At 41.8% G+C, this 24,783-nt stretch overlaps 2 protein-coding genes across 3 annotated transcripts in view; one reads left to right on the top strand and one right to left on the bottom strand.

Moving 5' to 3' along the window:
- Positions 1–2,228: 2,228 nt before the first annotated feature.
- Positions 2,229–7,383, top strand: SNAPC5 (small nuclear RNA activating complex polypeptide 5). Its single transcript, XM_033919566.1, has 3 exons — positions 2,229–2,386; positions 4,271–4,357; positions 6,854–7,383. Exons 1-3 carry the CDS (start codon positions 2,297–2,299, stop codon positions 6,965–6,967), a joined length of 291 nt encoding a protein of 96 aa, XP_033775457.1. The 5' UTR covers positions 2,229–2,296; the 3' UTR covers positions 6,968–7,383.
- A 1,843-nt stretch (positions 7,384–9,226) lies between these two features.
- Positions 9,227–24,783, bottom strand: part of MAP2K1 (mitogen-activated protein kinase kinase 1) — a 43,631-nt gene continuing 28,074 nt past the window's right edge. For both annotated transcript variants that reach the window (XM_033919561.1, XM_033919562.1), the window contains 4 exons: positions 20,193–20,257; positions 17,819–17,880; positions 10,861–10,906; positions 9,227–10,362 (listed from right to left, as the gene is read on the bottom strand). In XM_033919561.1, the coding sequence (XP_033775452.1) occupies positions 10,249–10,362; positions 10,861–10,906; positions 17,819–17,880; positions 20,193–20,257 (287 nt within the window). In that variant the 3' untranslated portion in view covers positions 9,227–10,248. The remainder of the gene's footprint in view (positions 10,363–10,860; positions 10,907–17,818; positions 17,881–20,192; positions 20,258–24,783) is intronic.

Below are 24,783 nucleotides of genomic sequence, written 5' to 3'. Positions count from 1 at the left end.
CAAGGCCTCAAAAACTCCTGATATGCCTCCAGGAAAGGACTGCTGTCTTTTAGATTCTACTGGGCATAACGTCTACCACGATTCTATGCTTTCATCAACTTCAAATTCCATTTTGCAGTTACTTGATACAGCTTTGCTTGAGGCTATTCCCTATCTACACAGATATCTATACAGATGCTCAAGGCCCAGCAAAAAGGATGGCAGATCTTCGGGCACCGGCATGTCCTGTGCATTGGTGCCGGTGCCAGATGGGGGTAAGCGATATGGGTGTGTGGGGGGAGGCGCTCGTACATTGAGGCAAGCTCGGTTTCCGAGGCACCAATTTTGCAAATGTTTTGCTTGTCTTGCAAACCGGTGCACTTGTAAACCAAGGTACCACTGTACAATGTTCTACGTTTTGGCCTATGATCGGCACCCTGGCTGCTCATGAAATACCTGGCAGCAGCACATTTGAGCAAACTATATCATATAGTGTTTCCTTAGCTAGACGATTGGCTAATAGTGGCCCATTCTAGGGATCTTCTCACTATTCAAACTACTGTGCAGCTTTGCAAACCCTGAGTTTCATGAACTTTTGAGAAGTCCAAGCTTACTCCAGTTTGCTTCCTCATGTTCATTGGAGCATTCCTGGACACCATTGCTGCAAGGGCCTACCTTCCACAGGAAGGCTATTGGGTCATAATTCAGCTAGCAACTTGAGCAAGACACCCAGCTCAACCTATCTTGGGCTATTAGGACACATGCAGGCCTTGCTTTCACTAATACCACATGCAGCCATTACAGTGGCACCTGAAGCTCCACTGGAATCAATGTCACTCACTGCCCAAGCTGATTCCTCTTCCTTCAAGCATTCCCAGCTATTGTGGATTCATTCCACTGTCTGGCACAAAGAATGTCTGTTCCAGCTTAACAAGCAGGGAGGCAAGGGATCCCTAAAACTCTGAAGGGAAGCCTGCTGTCTTTTGGAACTATGCCTTGTCTCATTAAGTGGATCTTCATTCCAGGAGAATGCAATGACCTGGCAGGAAGGGATGGCAGAAACCAATGGGTTCAAAAATATCATGCTTCACTAGTTCAAAAAGTGTTTAAGCCTGTTACTATAGGGGTCTTTACTTTATGTGTATGGGGGTGGCTCTACATGCTTGGGTACTAACTATAGGTGGAGCTAAAGCGCCCAGTGAAGTACAACAGAGGCAGAATGAAAAAGCCCAAGTGGATTGCTTCCTTGTGCAACTGCATGTGGCTATGGGGAAATAGGTGTGATGTTATAGACAGCTGGGACATACGAAAGCAGCCTCCAAAAAGCTAGGGCGGGCTTGCTGTGCTGACCCTTAAGAGCAAGGACCCAAAGGCAGAGTCCTGTCTTGCAACCAAATCCAGTCTAGAAGTTGGCAAATGTGTGAAGACTATATTGCTGCTTTGCAAATCTCAGAGGAGATGAATCAAGCATGTAGAGCCACCCAATACATATGAAGTAGAGACCCCTGAATAGGCTTAAACTTGTTCTGCTCAAAAAGTAGCTAAACAGTACCAATAACTGCCAACATAGGCTTCAAAAGGAGCTCGGATGCTATTCCCCAATAAATTCTTGCTAGCCCCCAAGGGCTGACAGGTATCCAAGAATCAGCTTGGAGAAAGAAGCATAAACAGACTGAAAACTAAGCATGTATAGGAAGGACAGGGTGGAAGCCTCACCTATCTACTGGAAAAGGGTAAATACATAATCTCTCTTTCTCTAGCACGGTCCATTGTAGACTGAGGAAAGCCACTACAAATTTGGTCTTGTTGCAAGGAAGTTGGTACTTTTATGCATCAAATTTATTACTGTGGTAATCTTCCATTTTTTTTATGGTCTAAAATGGAAGCTTTTCTTAAAATTGAGGATTTATTTTCCCTGGGAACTTAGTCTTGTAAAGTTATTTAGTAAGCTAAGGAACTTTATGTGTAAGTGCTTTGAAAATGAGCCCTTTTTGATTCCATTATTTCCGTAGCTGTAAAACTTGTTAATTAAGGGAAAGGTACAGATAGTATAAAACACCTTTTACAGAAGCTCATGAATTAACTCCCCAGGATGGAAGCTCACAATCAACACTAGGGTACAAAAACTCTTTAAAACAACGGAAGTCTTTTTAAACTATTATAACTCGGGCACCGTTTTTGTATCATGTCCAGCTGCGTAGGAACGTGACCTTCAAGGCTCTTCACGTGCGACTCCGACGTAAGCGTCGGCGGCGCGTTCTGCCCTGCCGGAAGTTGGGTCAGAGGAGGAAGTGGGCGGGGCGAGCGAGTCCCGACGATGCTGAGCAGGCTGCAGGAGCTGAAGAAGGAGGAAGAGAGTTTGCTGCGCGTGAAGGCGGCGCTGCGAGACCAGCTCAACAGGCTCAAGGTAGACCCCCTGCACCGGATGGCCGGTCCCTCCTCTCATTCGGCCTTTTGGGGCATCAACCCCATCCTTAATGCACTTCTTTGTTATACCTAGTATTCCCTTGCAGCACATTTGCACCCCAAATTCATTCTAGAATACTAGAGCTGGCAGAAAGCCATCTCCATTTTGCTACAGCCATTTCGGCAGCTGTAAGTGCACCATCTTTAAAGTGCATGCTTCTTGGAATAAGGAAGTTCAACTTGGTCAATTGAGTTGAATTTAGGCTAGCAATAGGCACTGGTTCCCTTTTAGGCTGAGGGTTGTTGGGTGGGTATAGGCTAAGTTTGCTGATGGGTTTGAAGTTATTGGGGTGAGAAGCTATAAGAATTTGCTGGTTCATAGTATGGTTACTTACTTGCTTGGGAAGCTGTTGGTGGAGAGTATTAGCACTGTATATCTTGTGGTGTTTATGGGATATTGCTAGAGGGTAAAAGGGGGGTATGGGGCTTATGCTTTAAGAATATGTTTCTTTGAATGCTGTTGCCCAGTGATATGGCCTGTTTTTAAATTCCTTAGATATGTGTGCACTTGTTTCAGGTTTACACTTAAGTAAGTGCTGGAGTAGTCTAAAGCCTATGTCCCTCCCACCTGTGCACATCTTAGGACAGGGTCATAACTTGTGTGTGACTGCAAATTGGTGCCAAGTAGTAATAGTTCTCTCCAGTTAAGCTATCTGTCTAATTGGTATTCTATAATTGTATGAAAAACTGTAGGAGTACATGTAGCAGCCATTTTGGCTTGTCATGAGCACATAGGTAGCAACCCAGGATCTCTCAGTCCTGTGAGCTCCAGGTTTATGCAAAGCCTCAAATACAAAACCACCAATTAAAAAGCCAGTTCCATCTTGTGACCTCGACATGCATTAGGTTAATGCCTCTGTCTTCTCAGTCTCTGTAACTTGCCTACCCAGTTCTTCCCCAACCAGGTAGCACTTTGCATGCACCCAGAATTCTTATCAAAAGTTATCTCAAAGTAAGCTGTAAAATATACAAAGAATGGCAGTTCACACAGCATTTTAACAGAATACAAAAGTGGAAACAGTCTTCAAATCCCAGTGTATCGTGGACTGTAGACATACTACTCTCAAGATACAGCGCATCTTAGGAACTCCTCTAGTATTTGTTACCTTTAACCCTGGTGATAACCAGTTACGAGCTCTCAAAATAGACTTTTGCTATCACACTGCTGACTTGGCCTCTCTAGACTGGCTCACTCTATATCATCTCCAAGAAAAGCCCATGTACCCTTTTCCTCAGTATAAGACAATTTCAGCGAAGCAACATCAGTCCACATTTTCACAAAATACTGCCTGGATCCTTTGTGAAAACTCAACAAGGCACTTGGCAACCATACTAAATGCCTGATTTTCTTCCATAGCAAATGAATCTGGGTTTTAAAATACCTCCAGCTCCTAGCTAGCACTCTCCTTTATAGCTGCCAGATCTGAGCATTCACTCTCATACCCCAGCAACCAGTACCTGTTTGGCTGCTCACTGATTCCTGCACCACTGCATGCTGTGATTTTGTTTTGGATGAACACTTGAGTGGGCCAACCTGAGTTTAAAAACACCAGAGGTAACGGTGCATGGCAACAACCATCGAAGCCACCTCTTATGAGATACCAACCTGAGAATATCAATATATGGGCAACTGATGGTGCCGTCTTATTCTGAATGAGCTTGCATAGATCATAGCATATCTGACTGTGCCCCTTCAGGGCATCTGCCTAACTTGCCTACTTGTTAAGCCTCCCCTGTGTACAAGGTTGCTATTGACACTGTTGTCATTATGTAGAGATATAGGGCAGGAATGACTGGCAGAATGTACTCACACATGTGTCTTTAGGTAGAAGAAATGGCTCTTCAGTCGATGATCAGCGTAACAGAGACAAATGGGCCAATTTCTTGCTCAGCAGAAGAGGAGGCTCAGAAGGTAAGTGGTCCTGTAGCCTGGTTGTAGATTTTAAATCGGAGGTGGGCAGCCTCAGTTGTCGAGGGCCGCAATCCAGTTGAGTCGTCAAGATTTCCCCAATGAATACATATGAGATCAATTTGCAAACACTGCCTCCATTATATGCAACTAGACCTCATATTCATTGGGGGAATCCTGAAAATCTGACTGGGTAATAATAATATTCTTGTATGCCGCCAAAGCCATAATAGTTTGAGGCGGTTACAATGAGAAGTACTGGACAATCAGTGAAAAAATACAATACAAATCATCAGAAATACATCCAAGATAAAAGATTAAAAACAGTGAATCAGGTTACAAATTGATCAAACATCTGTGTTTTTTTACTAATTTTCTACCCAACCAGTCATTCAATTTGCCTGCCCAAAATGCAAGCATTTTATCCAGAAATCTTTTAGAGCGACAAGCATTTAGTGCTGGGTAAGCAAACATATGGATTCTACGTGTAGGCCTGTTCAAACGGCCCTGGAGGACTGAGATTGCCCATCCCTGCTTTAAATGGTTAAAGCCATTGTCTGTGTTCAGCCACTAGCAAATGGGGAGAAAAATCAGAACATAGATAGGGAGTCATCTGATAAACAAATGGGTGCCACCATCTCTGGAGATTCTTAAAGCATCAGAGCTTACAGAGTGTATGGTATTCATTTTCTTGAGCTGCCAGAGTTTGCAGTTGTTGCAGCTGCTGGACTTTTGAAACGAGCACAGTGCTTTAACCATATTACTCTGTGGGCATTTACAGTTTTCAGAGAGACTGTTCCTAGTTTTTTTCGGACCTCTTCCAATTATCATAGTATAGAAACACGATGGCAGATAAAGGCCAAATGGCCCATCCAGTTTGCCCACGTCCCTGTCCTACGCTTTCTTGAATTCGGACACAGTCTCTGTCTCCGCCATCTCTTCCGGGAGACTGTTCCATGCATCTACCACCCTTTCTGTAAAAAAGTATTTCCTTAGATTACTCCTGAGCCTGTCACCTCTTAACTTCATCCTAGGCCCTCTGTGCAAAGATTTCTTTCATTTGTAAGACTCAGTTCTTGTACATTAATGCCACTGTGATATTTAAACATCTGTCATATCCGTTCTTTCACATCTTTCTTCCAAAGTATACATATTGAGTTCTGTGTCTGAACTCTGAGATACATTTTATGTAGTAACCTGTTTTGACTGACAAGCTTCATCTTCAGCCGGCCCTTTATCATGGACTAGTGTAATAGAGGAACATAAGAATTGCCGCTGCTGGGTAAGACCAGTGGTTCATCGTGCCCAGCAGTGCACTCACGCAGCGGCCCCCAGGTCATAGACCTGTGCTCTAAATGAGTCCAGGAAGAGGTGACAACTTTGTTTTGCAAGAGGTCCTCACAAATACATTGTGAAATAAACATTCAACCAGAAAGTCTAGGTGTCCATTCTAATACAACTTAACCCCCTACAAAGAGAGAGGAAAAAAGAAGAGGGGAGAGAGAACACTTTAGAAAAAGGGCCCCAAATTGATTTCCACCTCTGTTACAGTATAGCATCAGGCAACTGCTCACTCTTTTTTTTTTTTTTTTTTTTTTAATTTGCATTTCAATTTATGTCAAGCACAGTGTTGAACAGTAAAAAGAGAATACAGTAATAATAGAAAGGGAAAACCCTCAGCCGGATCACAAAGAAGAAGAAAAATCCCAGGGCCTAAATCATAGAAACCCACATCACCCCAAACAGACCCAGAACTCTTTGCAGTTATCTGAGAGCACTTAAGAATACATGCTTAACCCCCTCCACGACATACTACTATTATTTTTATAGTGCTGCCAGATGCAAGCAGCACTGTACATTGAACACACAAGAGAGAGTCCCTGCTTGAAAGAGCTTACAATCTCAGTATGACAGACAAAAAGGGTGACTCTCTACCCACTGCTATGACAAACAGATATGGGTGCTTTACAATTGTGGAGTTAAGGCAAAGAAGTGGGCTTTTAGCATTACTTTGAATATTGTGAGAGGCGGAGCCTGACGTACTGAGTCAGGCAATTTGTTCCCAGCATACAGTGTGCAGAGTAGAAGGGATGGAGTTGGCAGTAGAAGAGAAGGGTACAGACAAGAGAGACTTGCCAGACAAATAGAGTTCCTAGGGCAGAGTATAGGGGGAGATACTAAGGAACTTCAGAGTTGAGAATGACACCAGGACAAATTTGTCCATGTAGGATCTCTCTCTGTCTCATCCCTGCGAGTTCTGTCCTCTTCTACACAAGCTTTGAATACTAAAATCATAAGTGTCTGAGGCATGTGCAGATGAAGATAGAGCTTGCCGGGATGGAGATAGATCCTGCGGGAAAAGGGACCAATTTGTCCACGTGTCATTGAATTCTTCAGCGAGTGTTTACTGTGTTCTGGAGGTCTGAGGCTTTAAGATTATAATTGTCTGTGACTTATGGTCAACATATTAAAATTATTTTTTTTTTTTAATTTCTCTAGGCTATGTTGCAAGTGGACAATGAGGCAGTTATTAATCTGACTGAGTTACAACTGAGCACCAGCAGATATGAGCAGGATCAGGAGGAGATGGAAGACGAGGAGTCTGACTCTTGAACATGCAGAGGACCGTTCCTCATTTTATCTTAATCTGTGAAGACCCCCTGCCAAACTAATAATGCTGGGGCCACACATAGACCTCAAGGGATGACTTCTGCTTAATGCACCTCTGCAGAATCTGTGATGAAAATGGCAGCCACTGAGACGTAGGAATGCCTGCCTTTCCCTGAAAAAGCTGAATGAGGCACTGCAATGTCTAGTGGAAAATAAATATCCAGATGCAATGTTAATACACATTTTCCAGTAAGATCCAGTATTTTGACTTTAGCTTGCTTTCTGCAAGCAGGGTTGGCTGTAGAGAGGGAGAGCTGGATTTTCAGCTTTCAAGAAAGGGATTGGTAACCAAAATTAAAAAAAAAAAAAAAATTGCATAGAAGCATGATGGCAGATAAAGGCCAAATGGCCCATCCAGTCTGCCCATCTGCAGTAACCATTCTCTTTTCCTCTCTCTGAGATCCCACGTGTTCTTGAATCCAGATAGTCTCTGTCTCTACTACTTCCTCCAGGAGACTGTTCCACACATCTATTACCCTTTTGAATGTAAAATGAGTAACATTTGGAAGTTGTGACATTGCAGTTAGTCCCCATCCACCGAGCAGAGAAATTGGGGAAGGTCTGGTAAAACAGATCCTGAGGATGGCTTCTGCTCTTGAAGACAGATGCAGCAGCTGGAGCTGGGAAATAATCCCAAAAGGAGTGCTTGTAATCACCTTCCTCATGAACAGACACTTTGAGTTAGTTTCTGGCCTGAAGTGCCAAATCTGCACATTGCATAGCAATATATTGTACAGGTGTGTGTAGAGGTTTAAGACACCCTGGTGAAATAGTATGCTTGAATGAACCTCAACCTGCCTTCCCTTTTTATTTGGCAAATGTACTATTTTGCTGCACTTTTGACGGATACTCTTCCCATCAATGCCTCCTCTGCCAAATGTAGCAGCTTCCAAAGATTTGTCTGTTCTTACTTTTGGACTTTTTCCCACTCTTCTAACATAGGCTTCCTTCCATGTGCTGCATATTGAAGAGCCCTAGATGCTTTAGCGTTTCCTCCTAGGAAAGTTGTCCCATCCCTTTTATCGCCCTTCTTTTCTAATTCCGCTACAACTTTTATGAGATACGGTGACCATAACTGCGCACAGTATTTGAGGTGCGGCTGTACCATAGAGCAATAAAAGGGCATTATAACATTTTCATCTTTTATTTTCTGATAATTCCTAACATTCTAGTGAAACATAAGTGTTGGAGATAATTCTACTTAAATACTAAAAAAACTACTTATGTTTTGATCTCATTTCTATTATGGTGTTTAATAATAATTTTTTTTATATACCACCTAACCAGGAATGGTTCTAGGCAGTTCACAACAAATAAAAACTGATCATACAGTGAAGCTCTTCTGTAATTATCCACAAATTATTTTTATTTGGTTGTAGTCCTATTGCTCCTCTTTTTAGAAGTGTGGTTTAAAAAAAATAAATGGGTAAGAGGTTTCATTTAAATATTAAAAACTATTAAACTCTCATTGAGTTTTAACAGTGCAGGTGTGAACGGTGGAACACATCAGTGGCATACCGGTAGGGGGAGGTCCAACCTTTGTGTAGCCCATAAGGGGATACTCCCAGGGCTGTGGTCATGAGCCAGGAACTTCTTCCCCTTCGGTCAGCAACAGCCTTCAAACCTGCTGCTCTGCCGGTGTCGGGCCTTCCTCTCTGCTGAGTCCTGCCAGATGCACCGGGCAGGGGGCCTGTGGGCAGGAGGGACTGGACATCATTCCTGCTGTCCCTCCTGCTGATTGTGTTCTAAGGATTGGGAGAGGGGGGTTTGTGGGTAGCAGGAGGGAGTGGGCATCCCTATTGCCTCTATTTTTGTTCCGGAGGTTAGTCGGAGAGGGGGGTGCAGCTCGACTTGAAATTTATTTATTTTTTAATATATATATGGGGCAAATATTGTGTGTAACAAACACACCTCATCTGTGCCATAAAAAAAAAAGCCATGTACAGCTGAGTGGCAGGAAGCTGCTTTGAGGCTTCCCCAAACCATCTCTGCGCATGTGTGAAAGCCAGTTTCTAAGCAACTGATTGTATGGGATTACAGCTGCCCTCCGCAAAACTCATTTGCATGGGCTCCAAAAAATCAGCCCACAGCAACCTGCAGGGTCTTAACAACCGTGTTTAGTGCATCTAGTTCTAGGTACTTTGAGCCAGCGTAAAGTCTTAGCATCCTACTTCCAAAACACACCAAAAACCAAGAAGTGCCTCAATATTCTGTAATGTCTTTATTAGACTGAGAGGTTACACAGGTCAACATCTGACAGAGTACACACAACCAGTCCTTTACCTGTGATTAGAACAAAGTTAGCATTAGACCTCACAAGACCTTTGAAAGCAAGAAAATGAATGAAGATTGTACCACCCAGCTCCCAAAGTTTCCAACACATTTCAAAAATAAATAACTAGAGGGAGGGAAGGGAGAAGCAAAGTCTGACTGTTCCCCTTTCACCTGGTAGGAACCAGAGCTGGACTCCCGTTTCCACTAGAGATGATCAGTACAAATTTCTTACAAGCAAGTTGCATTCCTTAGCTGACTGCAGGGACAGCCACAGCCTGGATCTCATCTCCTATGCACAATTTACTGCTTGCTCCTGCTTTGGAGCAACATGTAAAACCTGAGGAAACCACCAGCACTGAGGTGCAGCCTCTGGTGAACCTGCAATTGTTCCTTCCTGCTGCAACTCTTAAGGAGCCAGTGCGTATCCTGTTGCAAAATCCACTTGCTAAGCAATGCCTTAACTTGCTTCTTTTTTTTTAATTCAGAAATTAAGTCAAAAAGAGGAACATACTGCCGTTTAAAAAACTGAAGTGATGCAGATGGGAGTTGCTCAGTGGTGTCTTTTCACCCCATACAACAGCCTTGGGACACAGTTCAGCTAAAAGGGGGCTGATTTTTTTAGAGTGTGTGACTCAGGAATAAGGGCATCACTTGCCTAGAGACCAGTTGCAAGCCAATGTTCTTAGAGAAACGCCACCAGCACCTTGAATTTGGGGAGGAGGCTGGGACAAGCTGGTCACTTGCCTGGCAGTGCAGTAGACTTGGCTTCCTTCTCTGACACAGAGCACTGCCACTGAACACTTTACAACTGTTCAACATAATTTAACTAAACAAAACAAGCGTAACAAATGCCGAAGGAGATCAGTGGAAAAAGGTTTGGCACATGCTATGGCTGACAATCCTCCTGGCGGGAAACAGGGCCAGACCCAAAACTAGTGCTGGCACTTCTTTCAGACTCCTGTAGCATGAGTTGGGGTGCCAGGCTGGTTAAGGCCAATGGTAGCACACAGCCAGCCTGCAAAATCCACTTCCTCCACTTCTGACCTCTTAATGAAAGTGTGAACCTGTCGCAAGATAAAGCACAATCAGGACACTGAAGAGCAACACTGGCAGGCTGTAAGTTTTTAACATGAATAAATGCAGGACAAGCACAGCAAATCCTGCAACTCGGGACAGTGGAGCAGACAGAGTCAGTAATGGGAACAAGCAACCAGTGGCCCAGTGGTTAAAGCTACAGGCTTAGCACGCTGAGGTTGTGGGTTCAAGTCACTTCATCCCTCCATTGCCCCAGGAGCATTAGATAAGATTGTGAGTCCACCAGGACAGACAGGGGAAAATGCTTCAGTACCTGACTAAATTCATGTAAACCATTCTGAGCTCCCCTGGGCGAACAGTATAGAAAACGGAGAAATCAATAAATCCTAAACCTACATAAGGATGGTGTGGGGCCATCAAAACCAGCAGCTCACACACGTATTCAAGTTAAAGCCAAACTTTGGTACAGCGGAGCAGCTCCTGCCTGATATAGCCACTGGGCAATTGAAGGTTTAAAGGCTACTTACCATCAGCTGCTTCAAGTCTGCTCTCTCTGCTGGATTCTTTATTAAACTGCAAAGACAAAAAAATGAGGAAGGTAAGTTTGCTAAAGGTCGATTCTTATACAGCAACAGCTGAGCAATACCCAATGGTCTAGTCCAGCAAACAAAGCCTGACCAAGCAAACACATGAGTGTAAGAATCTCAGCAGCTCTTCCGTACAACCATCTCTCTACTCTTGAGCCATGTTTTAACAACTTCATTTTCTTTCTAAACATTATTGGAGGCCCATTCTTATTGTTTATTAAACTTAATATACCACCTTTGTTGCAACACAATTCAAAACAGAAAAATTGAACGCCAATAATAAAATAGGACAAGGACTCCAAGATGGCCGCTGCATGTCTGCTGCAGTGAGGACACCGTCGAAAGTTTCCTCTATGCCGAAAAGACGGGGAAGGAACGTCGGAGGAGCCTCCCGGCGACCCTTAACTCCAGCGGTTACTATTGATGATTTTCTCCGGCGCCTACAACGGGAGCAAGAGGAGTCGGGTGCCAGCTCGCTGGGGACGCCGCCGGAGAGTAGCGCGGTGGTGAGATCCCCTGGGCTCGATGTCACTCTCAGCCCCGACATCAGGACGCCACCCCTTCAACCAACGCCGCAAACAGCTAGCTCTCCACGAGACCAGAATGCACCCGAGGAGGTAGCTGCTTCTTCGTTCCCAGAGGCTAGCATGGAGGGCTCGCCGAACACAACAACGCAGAGTGACATGCTCTCTCTGCAAGGACTTGCGACCGGGACAACAGAGGCTGGGGGAATACAAGACGCTACTGAGGTAAAGCTAACTTCAGAACATTTAGATATTACACCATTACAACTTTTTTCACCTACAAAACCCCCTGAAGTTACACTTGATGCATTATGGGACTTGGTAGTGAATTTGGGGAATTCTTTAAATCCTCAAATAAAAAGTTTGGACAAAGAATTAAAAGAACAAAAAGAAGAAATAAATGTGTTAAAGCAGGATATTTCTCAATTAAAAACAGAGTCACAAAATACAAGTAAGGAGCTAATATCTTTAAAACAAAATCAAGATTTGTTGGTTAAAGATAATATAATACTCAGGAGGAAGTTGGAAGCTCAGGAGAATAATGGTCGAATTAACAATTTGAGATTTATACATTTTCCAAAGATCTTGTCAACTTCTCCTAGAGAAATGGTGAAAAGGTATTTTATGGAAATATTGGAAATTCCTGAAAGCTCCTTACCTCCTCTTACAAGAGTGTATTACCTTCTTGCCAAGCCCCAATCCAAAGAAGAAGGAAAAATTGAGGAATCCCGGGAGAGATCATTGGACATTTCCGCAATACTGGAACAATCGGATAGAGAATTGGCTGTTCCAGCCACTCTCTTGTTGTCTGTCGCTTTGGCTCCAGACAAGGATTGGATATTAAAACTTTTCTTTAAAAATAGGTCCAAAGACTTCCTGGGACAGCATATTCAGATTTTCCCCGATGTCTCTAGAGAGACTCAAAAAAGAAGGAAAGAATTTCTACTTCTTTTTTTTTTTTAAGTTCAATAATTTTTATTAAGTATTTTAAAGGATACAAGAATCATTTAAAGTACATAGAAACAAAATAAAGCTTTCTGTATATAAAATATATAAATCTATGTTTAACTGTATAGGAGCAAAGGCTCCAATTATTAAAAATGTATGTAAGGGATATATAAGATAAAGATGAGAGAGAGCAGTAAAGAAAAAGGAAAGAAAAATGAAAGAGAGAAGAGAGGAGAAGAAAAGGATAACAGGAGTGTCTAAGAAGATGAGCGTACATAGGAATCTAAGAATGACCATGGAGATTTGTTGTATTTCAAGTTCATGCAGAATTTCTACTTCTAAAACCTGAAGTGACTCAAATAGGGGGTATTTTCTTTCTGAGATATCCATGTAAATGTGTGGTTAGATATTTATCATTGAAGTATATTTTTACAGAGCCGTCTCAACTGATTAGTTTTCTCTCAGCGAAACGTCTTGAAAAAGGAATAACAGCGCCCATGGAAGGTTAGCTCCCCGCACTGTAGTAAGACATGGACTTTCTTTTAATTAATTTGATTTATATTTGTCCTACTCTTTAAATCTTGGATCCAATATATGGAGGACTAGTGTGTGATCAGCTAGATCATTATTACTTTATTTATCTATTTTTATTTTCAAACTGAATTATGATTGTGGTATATCTTAATTTTGGAAATTTAGTTCCGTATGTTGTTTGATCTCACTTTACTGTACAAGATGTATATGCTTGGTAATATTGTAAAATTCTATAAATAAATTAAAAAAAAAAAAAAATAATAATAAAATAGGACAGAAACCATCATTCATACAAGAAACAATCAAATCTGAATACAGCACAACTATGCTCATTGATAATGCAGTTTTCTAAATGCTTGTTCAAAAAGATACATTTAAAAAATACACAAAACTTAGTACAAGATACTTCTAAAACCAATAGGAGGAAATATTTTTTCACTCAGAACAGTTAAGCTCTGGAACGCATTGCCAGAAGTTGTGGTAAGAGGGGATAGCGTAGCTGGTTTTAAGAAAGGTTTGGACAAATTTCTGGAGGAAAAGTCCATAGTTTGCCCTGGATTGGTAGCATGGAATGTTGCTACTCTTTGGGTTTTGGCCAGATACTAGGGACCTGGATTGGCCACCATGAGAACAGGCTAATCTAATTCTTAGTCATATACCGAATACTGTCCTAAAAACAGGAGCTACTGGGCTTGATGGCCCATTGATCTAACCCAGTAAGAGTATTCTTATGTCAAACATAAATAAGAATGTACCATATATACTCGAATATAAACTGGTCAGTGGCTGCCGCGAGTTCTGGTTTCTTCAGCCGCCAAGCGGCACAGAGAATTCGCGGGAGCCAGTCAGGAAGCTGTTCAGTGCAGAGCAGCAGCGCCAAAGCATGCTCATGCTTGATGCTGCTCAGTGGCTGAATAAACCAGAACTCGCGGTAGCCACTGACCAACCGAGTTAGTAGCGGGGCAGGAGCACAGAAAGCTTGTTCATGCCTGCTGCACCTCTGGACCACCAGGGATCGGCAGAGGAGGTACGACGGACAGGGCAGAAAGGGGTGTAGAGCATGACGGGATGGAGGGAAAGGGGCTGGGTGCAGAGCCTGACAGGGCAGGGCAGGGCATTTGAAAATTAAGCCGCCTTACTTATATTCGAGTCAACCATTTTTCCTCCTTTTTTTTTTTTTTGGGGGGGGGGGAAATTGGTGTCTTGAGAAAAAAAGCTGAATGTCTTGTTGTTTCCCACTTTGGTTAGTCCTCATCCTTCAAAAACAATCTGTTATCAGCTAGCAAATGAAGTGTGAGTTTGTGAATAAGGAATAATTAATGTAGGCAAATAATCAGGAATATCTGAATGTAGAGTGAAAGTAAGAATTTTGAACTGTATACAATGGTATACCGGAAGCCAATGTAATTGTTTCAACGAGAACAAATTTCTGAGGAGTTTAGCTATGGCTGCAGCCTTGCTGTGTGGAACTGAGAGGAACTCCTCCATTCCCTGTACCTCACTAACCCCCCTTCCAACATGCCCAACAGGATCCAAGAGGGTGAATAGCACCCGGTTACCATTGCTGGTCAGGCTTAATTGAGTTTATTTCATATACTGCTTAGATTTTACTAAAGTAAAACCAGAGAAGAGGGATAGACTCGCAAGACTTACAGGAACAAGAGGGAGAGATGGACAGGACAGATCAAGGGAAGTAAAAGGGGTTGGGATAAACAAAAGGAAATAGGGGAAAAAATTAATTTGATAAGGGAATAAAATAAAGGAACTAAAAAGCCATCATGGCCCTTGCTCAATTGTGTCAACAGATTTGGAAGAAAAAACATGGTCAACCGATTGGAGAAGATCACTGCTCATACCTATACCAGTATAGGTATTAAAAGTGATGCCAAGGACTATAACAACTACAGAACAATTGCATTAATTCCACACACCAGCAAAATATTGCTGAAAATAATATAATGAAGGTTATAATCATACACTGAGCAAGAACTACCTGGTTTCAGAAAAGGTCGAGGAACAAGAAACATTATTGCCAATGTTCGATGATACTGGAGAAGAGAAAAGAATACCAGAAGCCCATATATTTTTCCTTCATCAACTACAGCAAAGCTGAGTGGATCGCGATAAACTATGGAGAACTCTAGCACAAATGGGAATCCCCAAACACATAACTCAGCAGATATGAAAATCAAGAAGCTGCAGTGAGAACAGAATATGGCAACACTAATTGGTTTTCAATAAAATTGAAGCATCAGGCAAGGATGCATCTTGTCACCTTCCCTGTTCAACCTTTACAGAGGAGCCATTTTCAGAAAAGCAAATTTGAAAGAAAAGAGCATTGATTTCAAAGTTGGTGGCCAAAATATAAACAATCTGTGCTATTCAGATGATACAACGCTCATCACCAGCAGCAAAGAAGACATGCAGCATCTATAGCGAAAGGTCAAAGCTGAAAGTGATAAGATCATGAACACAGAAAATGATGAAGATTTTGAGCTTGAAGATGATAGAATAGAAGTTGTAAAGGATTTCAATCTCATGGGCTCTTTCGTAAACAAAGAAGCAACTAGCAGGGAAGAATAGCACTGAGTCGCTCTTCAATGAAGGCTCTTGACAAAGTATTCAAAGGCAAGGAAACAACACTCCAAATGAAGATTAGACTCATTTACTCAGTGGTCAATTATGGATGCGAAAGCTGGATGCAATGGAAACTAGACAGAAAGAAGACTGATTCATTTGCGCTTTGGTGCAAGGGAAGGATTTTATGCATGCTGTGGACTGCCAGAAGAACAACATTGATTCTAGAAGAGATCAAACCAGCTATGCCACTCGAAGCCCAAATGATGAAGTTACAACTATTATTTTGGTCACACTGTCAGAAAAGAAAGATCATTGAAGGACATTATGTTTGGGAAGATTGAAGGAACCAAGCGAAGAGGATGACTTGTAATCAGATGGCTGGACATGTTGAAAACAACCATGGGGATGACACTGGAGGACCTTACAGGACTAGCACAAAACCGATCGCTTTTTAGATCTGCAATTCATCAAGTTGCTAGGGCTCAAGCATGAGTTGATGGCACCTAACTAATCTTCAATAAGCTTTTAATTAAGATTTGAAGTTTATAAGAGAACATACAGTCCTAAGATATAGGGGGAAGAGAGTTCCACAGAGTGGGAGTCAAAAAGTGGCAGCCATAAAAGCAAACAAGATGTTAGGAATTATTAGAAAAGGGATTGTAAATAAAACTAAGAATGTTATAATGCCTCTGTATTGCTCCATGGTGCAACCTCACCTTGAGTATTGCGTTCAATTTTGGTCGCCTTATCTCAAAAAAGATATAGCGGAACTAGAAAAGGTTCAAAGAAGAGCGACCAATATGATAAAAGGGATGGAACGCGTTCTCTCAGGGTTTCCACAGCTGGCATTGTGCTCGTTGCAGGTTTCTGGGTCTCGCTGTGACTTGTCAGGTAGAAACCGACGTTTCAGCCACCATGCTGTGGCTTTCTCCAGGGTATGCTGCCAGACCCAGAAACCTGCAACAAGTAGGATGGAATTCCTCTCATAAGAGGAAAGAATAAAGAGGTTAAGGCTCTTCAGCTTGGAAGAAAGACGGCCGAGGATAAATATGATTGAAAGTGGTATAGAATGAGTACAAGTGGGTCGATATTTTTTACTTCATCAAAAATTACAAAGACTAGGGGACACTTGATGAAGTAACGGAGATACTTTTAAAACCAATAGATGGAAATATTTTTTCACTCAGACACTAATTAAGCTCTGAAACACATTGCCAGAGAAAAGTTCATAGTCTGTTATTGAGACAGATATGGGGGAAGCCACTGCTTGTCCTTGATTGGTAACATGGAATGTTGCTACTATTTGAGTTTTTGCTAGGTACTAGCGATAGTGATCTGCATTGCCCACCGTGGAAACAGGATATTGGGCTAGGCTGCATACTCCTTATTCTGGTAATGTCACTGGAAAACTCTGGCTCTCTGCCACCAAAAAGGTTCAAGGTGATTTGCATCCGAAGAAGCCGTAAAATCTACTGGCAAGATGGCACAATTTTCCCTGACTGCATTCCTTCAAAATCATGCTTTCAATCACTAGGTCTTCTGTCCCTTAATTAGAGAATGACACGGGGACAAATTTTTCCCCATCCCCTTGGGAACTCATTTTCCTGTCCCTGCCCCATTCCTGCAAGTTCTGTCCTCATCTGCACAAGCCTCAAACATTTTAAAATCATAAGTGTTCAAGGCTTGTGCAGTTAAGGCAGAGTTTACAGGAATGGGGCAGGGACAGCAAAAAACTCACGGTGACGGGACGGGGAAATTGAGTTCCTGCGGGGATGAGGACAAATTTGTCCCCGTGTCACATTCAAAATGTGATCCTGAAACAGCACTGCCAATGACAGGTGGAGGACTCTCACACAGCTTAGAGGGAACATTGGTGTGGCATAAATCATTGTTTCCCCGGATACAGAAAGGAAAGGAAAACAGCACACACATGACATTTCAGCAAAAAAATGAGTGCTGTTTCACCCTCTCGTTTGCCAAGTACCCAGTAATCTTAGTGCACATGCTTATAACATCCATGTGCACACTGCAGTTATCGAGTCTATTTAAAAATGATCAAACCCCTCCCTACTGATCACAGAATGAGTCTGTGGTTATATAGAACAGACAATGGCAGTGCAGTGCCAGGCTCTGCTTGATTTCTGGCTTTACCCCTCACTCCCCCACAGCTAAGGATTCTCTGTGCTTATCCCAGGCTTTACTCCTCAAGCTACCACAGCTGAGGCCAACTTGCCTCTTGTTCCAGACTTGCTTGAATCCTCCCACCAAATGTGAAGAAATGCCTGATGTTCTCAACAGCTGGAGATACCTACCATTTGTTCACAAAATCTTGAAATTCAGGACCAAAGACTCCACTGGGTAACTTTGGAGGTGGCTAAAAAGAAAAACCACACAACTTTAAAACAGGGTTGAAAAACAAAACAAAAAATCAGGTTTCGTAAGAGCGTCCAGGCCTACAGTGAAGACAGACAGGTTTGGATTCCTTCTATCAGAACCAAACAAATGTGAGAGGTAAGATAGCTGTGGTGAATAACCAATCTAAGACCCAGTTTCCCTCTGTAAATGTTAATTGGAATGAACTAACTGTATTATACAAAAAGGTCTGACTAGTTTATTATGTAACTACAATGTTCATCTAGAATGAATAGACTATATTACCTGTGAAGGTTAATTTAAGAAGTCCACTGTAACCCATTTGACTAATCACTACTAGGTAGTATTGTGTTACCTTGAAACCCGTTCTGAGCAAGAAGGGATAAAAAGAAACAAAAAATCAATCCATCGTATTGGTAAGGGTTACTGGGATGGAAGAGAAAAAAGAAAATTAGGTGAACAGTTTTCGGATGCAATTTGTTTAACAGGACATCAGGAGGAAGTTCACTGCTCTTCTCTGACAGTGGTGACTTTACAGGGTCATCTCTACCTAAAATTGCAGTCTCAAACTGAACCATATTTGCATTTGGAGTCTACGGTGTAATTTCTGATCACATTCTCAGCCTTCGGTGCCTTAGCAATTGGACTGGAAGACTTTGAAGAGTATTCTTGTGTTAGCCGGCTTCGCAGCCTTTTCAACAAGACAGATCATGCAATTTTGGGGGTGGTTGGCCGTTATTTTCTCCAACACTCTCCCAATTTGTGAACTGCCACCTACTTAAGTTATTGCAAGGCATTGCTTAGAATACCTATTATATCCATCCTCCATTACACTTTCTCATCCACTATCCCCGAGTGCAGCTTTCTGGGAAACTTTTGTATTACCATCTCTTCATGATGTTTGGGGATCGATTCCGTACAAACGTAAGGAAGTTCTTCTTCACCCAGAGAGTGGTAGAAAACTAGAACGCTCTTCTGGAGGCTGTAATAGGGGAAAACACCCTCCAGGGATTCAAGACTTAGTTAGAAGAGTTCCTGCTGAACCGGACCGTACGCAGGTAGGGCTGGTCTCAGGGCACTGGTCTTTGACCTAGGGGCCACCGTGGCCGTGGACTGCTGGGCATGATGGACCACTGGTCTGACCCAGCAGCGGCAATTCTTATGTTCTGCTTTTTTGCTGGAGGGCCTGCGGTCAGCAGGGCACTTTTCAACACATCTGGTGGGATTGCCCTAAGGTGCAAATCATGACTTTTCTAGCTCAGGTGTTGCATGTCCCCACAGAGAACACTGGTGCACTTTGTGGTCACGGCGCGTCATTTAGTGTTAGCAGCCCATTGATTACCAGTGCTTTTGTAGAAAATCCAGCATATTTATTTGATGGCCAAGCGTACAGCCCTGACAATATGGGCCTACTATATTGAATGGCAAGGGACCTGTAGTCAGGCCACTCCTTCTTGAAACTTGGCCAACTTAGTTTTAGAGCATTGGATTTTCTGCTTGCTGAATTTTGCTGCAGTGGCCTACCTTTCAAGAAGTGGGGAGTGGGGAAGGGGTTTTGGGACTTTTAGTAGGACTGGATTTGCTTTGTTTTGTTGGATTCTATACTGCTTGTTCTTTTTTGACATTGTTTATTGGAAATGAGCCCATTTTCTGTTGTGTTTTTTTGCTTCCTTTGATATAAATAAAACAGATAAAAATAAGATTCAGGGGAACTGGGTTGATTCCCACTGTAGCTGCTTGTGACTCTGGGCAAATCGCCTACCCCTCCACTGCCCCAGGTACAAACAAGGGACAAAGAGCACAGTGCTTTGTATGTCTAGTAGCACTATTGAAATAAATAGGAGTATCAAATCCTCCTTATTTATCTAAATCTTGCCCTTAACCAGGCCTCTGCTTTTTGCCTTTGCCTAGTCAATTTTGACGCCATGGATCTGTCTGCAAAAATGAAATGCATGGCGTGTGTAGAACCAAGGATGGCTAAGGCTGTGTGTCAGAAGCTTCCCTGGAGGGGCTGAATCATGTGTCCCTTTTAGCACTCATTCTCATTTTTATAGAAGAAAGGGCAGACGTGCAGGACAAGAAAGAGTTATCAATATTTTGAAAATCAAGACAGGCAAGGAGGAAGAAATGAACCTTTAAATTTAAAACATAAAAGGCAGAAAGTGAGAACATATTCCAGAGGGAGGGTAATCAGAAAAAATTAAGTCTGAGGATGGTGGATATGGCTGGGTTTTTAGCACTGGAGGAGGAGGGTGAAGGGATGAAATCACACACACACATTTGTAAGTAAGAGTGACTTAATTCCATCCTTACCTCGTTCACAATATAATCCAGCAGTTCAAAGATCGCCATAGGAGGTCGGCTGTCCGGGCCATATGCTAGCAATAAGAAACAGAAACATGAATCACAGGGATACCTGAGCCCATTCATTTTTGCCTCCTGCCCACCCAGCAGCTGGATGCACCACCCCTGTAGCTAGCTACGATTCCCAAGAACCACTCTGGTCACCTAAAACCTGGCTGTCACTGGATGAAAGTGCCATCGCTGATGCTGGCACCGCAAGCACCAACCAACAGCTAAACTTTAGGTGACTGGGCAGGCTGGTGGGTCTTGGCCAGTTAAGGAGTTGTTAATTTTTATTTAAGGGGAGAGGCATGTCCAGTGACCACCCATGTTCATGTGGACCCATCCAAAAGTTTGATTCTGATTATGTTACTGTTGCCATGTTCTGTCAGCTCGACACTATGGAAGAACAGATTATAATCAATTTATAAAAACAACACACAATTCCTTCAGTAAAACCAGTTATGTCCTTTTAAAATGTTTGTTTCTTTATAATGATTTTTCATTAGGTCTTTGGTTTTTTTCTTTTTATCCCTGTTGCTAGTTCCTACAGACACACACAGGCCTCGTGCTCCATGCTTGAAAATGGTGTCCGCTGATCCGCAGTTCAGTACCCAGTTCATTAAGAACCTAATCTCTAGCACCCTTTCTGACTGTGGGCAACACCATATCCAGAATCCCATATCTGTTTTCTGCAGTGTCGAATATGTTGCACTTTGCTGATTAGACAGCTGTAGGACGCCTACAGCTGCCTAAAATCGGGACGCACTTTGGAGAATCAGGCCCACAGCCTCCAAGACCCACCCTACCCCCATGACCTATCTTTGGTGCCCTGGTAGTCCAGTGACTTAATTGGAGCAGGAGCAAGTCATGGTTATTCCTGCTTTTGCTCCGATCAGGCCACTAAAACATCAGAGTGCCTAAGGTAGGTCCCAGGGGAGGGGGGGGGAAGAGAGGCTGTATATGGTTTTGGCAGGTTGTTGGAGGGGGGGTTGTATCCCTTAAAAATGCAGTAGCAGAATTAGAATTTTGCCAAAGCCAAAACAAAAATATTCAGTTGGCCTCTAGTTTACATGGTCAAATGATTTATGCTTGAGTAGTTTTACTGAAATCTACACTGTCCAGAGGAAGGCAGAAACTCGAAGGCCTGTGCTTTGGAATGGGAGCAGTTCATTTACTCTGATCTTTTTTTCTTTGATGGGTGGGATAACCAGCACCGTTCCCTCTCAGCTGTGCGCTTGTGCGTGCGCACACAACTTGCCGAACCCGTGCACACAAATTAAAATAGCACGCACAAAAAAATATATTTTTGCCTAAAATGATTTTCATTGCTAAAATGAAATGTTGCAGAAGACCAGCTGTTCCGATTTCTCATTTATCACATTTATTGAAGCGCTATAATATAAATTTTAAGTCATTCACGTGATTTCGTTATCTTTGGCAGTTGAACTTGACACATCACGTGTCCCATAGGATATGAAACACTTCTGATTCTTTGACTTCCTGAAGTTCCGCCATATTGTTTATTTCGTGGAATTGTAGTGTGCAGCGTGGTACTGCGGTTGTATAACTGTATTCGTTTATTAAATTGCAACCAGATATAACTCTTAAGAACATAAGAAATTGCCTCCGCTGGGTCAGACCAGGGGTCCATCGCGTCCAGCAATCCACTCCCGCGGCGGCCCATCAGGTCCATGACCTGTAAGTGATCCTTTGTCTAAAACCTTTCAATCCCCATTATTCTTCTATCTATACCCTTCCATAATCCTATCTCTACCTCTATCTATATCCCTCAATCTCCGTATCCTTCAGGAACTTGTCCAATCCCTCTTTGAATCCCCTTAATGTACTCTGACCTATCACATCCTCCGGAAGCGCATTCCAGATGTCTACCACCCTCTGAGTGAAGAAACATTTCCTAGCATTGGTTCTAAACCTGTCCCCTTTCATTTTCTCTGAGTGCCCCCTTGTTCTTGTAGTTCCCACTGTAGTTCCACAATGTCTAAACCGCGAATGGTGAAAAGTGTAAAACGCAAGAGAGCTGCAACAGCTTTTAAGTCTGAATGGCTTGAAGAAATTGTTGAAACGGAGACATCGGTATCTCGAAATACAATGCGTGTTCGACTGTGTGAAATATTTACCTATGACGAAGACAATGGAGTTGTGTGTTGTTATTGATTTTATTTTTATTTTTCTTTCCAGTTTATGAATTATTTTAATCTCATTCATTGTTTTGCCACTTGTTTTGTTTTATTTTTATCATTTAAATTTCCCCAGAATTCTATTGTTCAACGGTTCCTCCCTTCTGCATCTATTCCTATCTCTCCTCTCTTCAACCTTCCAAAGTCCTTTAGATCAATGTAGTCTTGTTAGAATGTTTATTTTCTTATTTTTTCCTCTATATCTATTTTTCACTTCTTTATTACTCTCTAGGTACTTTAGTTAGATTGTGAGCCTTCGGGACAGTAAGGGAATTTCTAAGTACCTATCTTACTTATAATTTTAATGCACCCTAATGTATATTTTCTGTAAATCACTTAGAACCTATCGGATTAGCGGTATATAAGAAATAAATTACATTACATTACATTATTGTCAAGATGCCAAAGCAACTGGAAAATTCTCTACTGGAAAAATATGGGATGATGTTTGGAAACTGGACTTTCTGAAACGCCATCTATCAAGTAAATCTCATACCGACAGTATTAGGAAACTCAGAAGTAAAAATCCGAATTTAAGAGGGGGACTGGTTAACATGTTGCTTGAAAGCCCAACCAAAAAAGAAAACAGGCAAATTAATAATGAACGGAAGCGTTCCAGTCCTGATGAAATTAAGGTTCTTGTCGACAGTGTTGTGCTGGCCATTAAGATGAATATCTCAATGCTCTCTGTTCAAGATATCAATGAGCACATGGCGAAGTATGTTGGTATACCTGATAGCTGGAGAAGCAAAAACTATGCATTTGAATTTCTTGGAATTATCAATGGCATCGTGCAAGATGATCGTATGGCAGACATTAAATTAGCAACATATCATATGTTAACTGTTGATGAAACACAGACATTTCTGTCAACAAGTACTTAATACTCTACTTTAAGTATCGGCCAGTCAATTCAAATGAGTATAGGACATCATTTGGTGGGATGCTACAGTTGGAAGCATGTGATGCTACATCAATAGTAACAGCAATTAGGGAATTCTATAGGAAACATGAACTTGACCTGAATAAAATGGTTATGTTCACCTCTGATGGTGCCTCTGTTATTTTGGGCAAAATAGATGGTGTTGCAGCACAGCTGAGAAAAGACATTCCACATTTAGTGCAGCAACATTGTGTTGCATATCGGGAAGATTTCGGACTTTCTGATTCATGGAAAGAAGTAAAATTGATGAAAGAAGTAGAAACTGTAATGAGAACTGTGTACACGGTCTTCTACTAAACGATGCTAATTTCAAGAAATAGCAGATGCATCTGAATGTGACTCAATTGCTTTCAGACCTCTGAATGAAGTGCGCTGGTTATCTAGACACTTTGCACTTAAAGCAATTATTCGAAATTATGATCCTCTGTTAAAATATTTTGAAGAAGACAAAGATAATGATCCTATTGCAAAGTACTGCTATAAGAAGCTGAACAGTGAACAATTTCATATTACACTAGAAGTTTTGAATGATGTCTTATCAGAACTGGCTTCCTTAACCATGGCATTTCAAAAACATGGTTTGACACCATTGGAAGCTTATCATCTTGCACAGGGTAAATTGAACAAACTTCGAATGCAATACTTAGGCGACAAGGTTAAGTGGAGTGATAAAGTCAACAGTCTTCTTGACAAGGGGATGAGGACTGGAGAAAAAGTTTCAGTGGATACTAATTCCATATTAATCTTCATCAACATCCTATGTTTGCATCTGGGTGAAAGATTTCCTGAAAATGACGTTGAGGAATGGTCTGCTTTTGACTGTAGAGCAATATCACAATGCGACTTTGACTTCGGAAATTGACATATCAGATCTCTTTGTTTAAAGTATAAATAATTTCTTCTGGAGGAAAGTGTTATTATTCAGCAATACTTTAAATTCCTTGTTGCAGAAAAAATCAAAAGCAATCTGATAAACAGCTTTCCAGATATGATGAAATTTGCATTTCAGAATGATCAATTTGCAGATTTAGCAAAATTGATGGACATTGATGCCACATTCTTAGCATCTAGTTCAGATTGTGAGTGTGGTTTTAGTCTAATGAACAATTTGAAGACTAAACAAAGGAATCGTTTACATTTAGAGCATTTGTAAATGCTGATGCGTGTTAAGAGTCACCTTCAAGATGGAAGCTCAACAGATCTTGACAGAATTTATTCGGACTGGATAAATATGAAAGATCGCAGGGAAAAACTTTGAAAACTAAATTGCTGTTATTTTCTAAATTTTAAGTATAAAGTACAATGATACCTTATTTATAGGTAGCGTTCAATGAAACATTTCAATGAAACATAATTTTTGTTTATTGAAATGAGACTTTATGTTACATAAAGTGTAACTAAAATTACATTGTGTTTT

This window comes from Geotrypetes seraphini, chromosome 14 (genome assembly GCF_902459505.1).
Source record: "Geotrypetes seraphini chromosome 14, aGeoSer1.1, whole genome shotgun sequence".
In the NCBI taxonomy this organism is placed as follows: Eukaryota; Metazoa; Chordata; class Amphibia; order Gymnophiona; family Dermophiidae; genus Geotrypetes; species Geotrypetes seraphini.
Note: the sequence above shows the minus strand (reverse complement) of the source record. Positions and strands in the feature narration are given on the sequence as shown.

Excerpts from the sequence above, each read along its gene's own strand:
- SNAPC5 (XM_033919566.1), top strand. The coding sequence starts at position 2,297 with ATGCTGAGCAGGCTGCAGGAGCTGAAGAAGGAGGAAGAGAGTTTGCTG. Across the intron at positions 2,387-4,270 it reads ACCAGCTCAACAGGCTCAAG|GTAGAAGAAATGGCTCTTCA; the intron begins GTAGACCCCCTG and ends ATGTGTCTTTAG. Across the intron at positions 4,358-6,853 it reads CAGAAGAGGAGGCTCAGAAG|GCTATGTTGCAAGTGGACAA; the intron begins GTAAGTGGTCCT and ends TAATTTCTCTAG.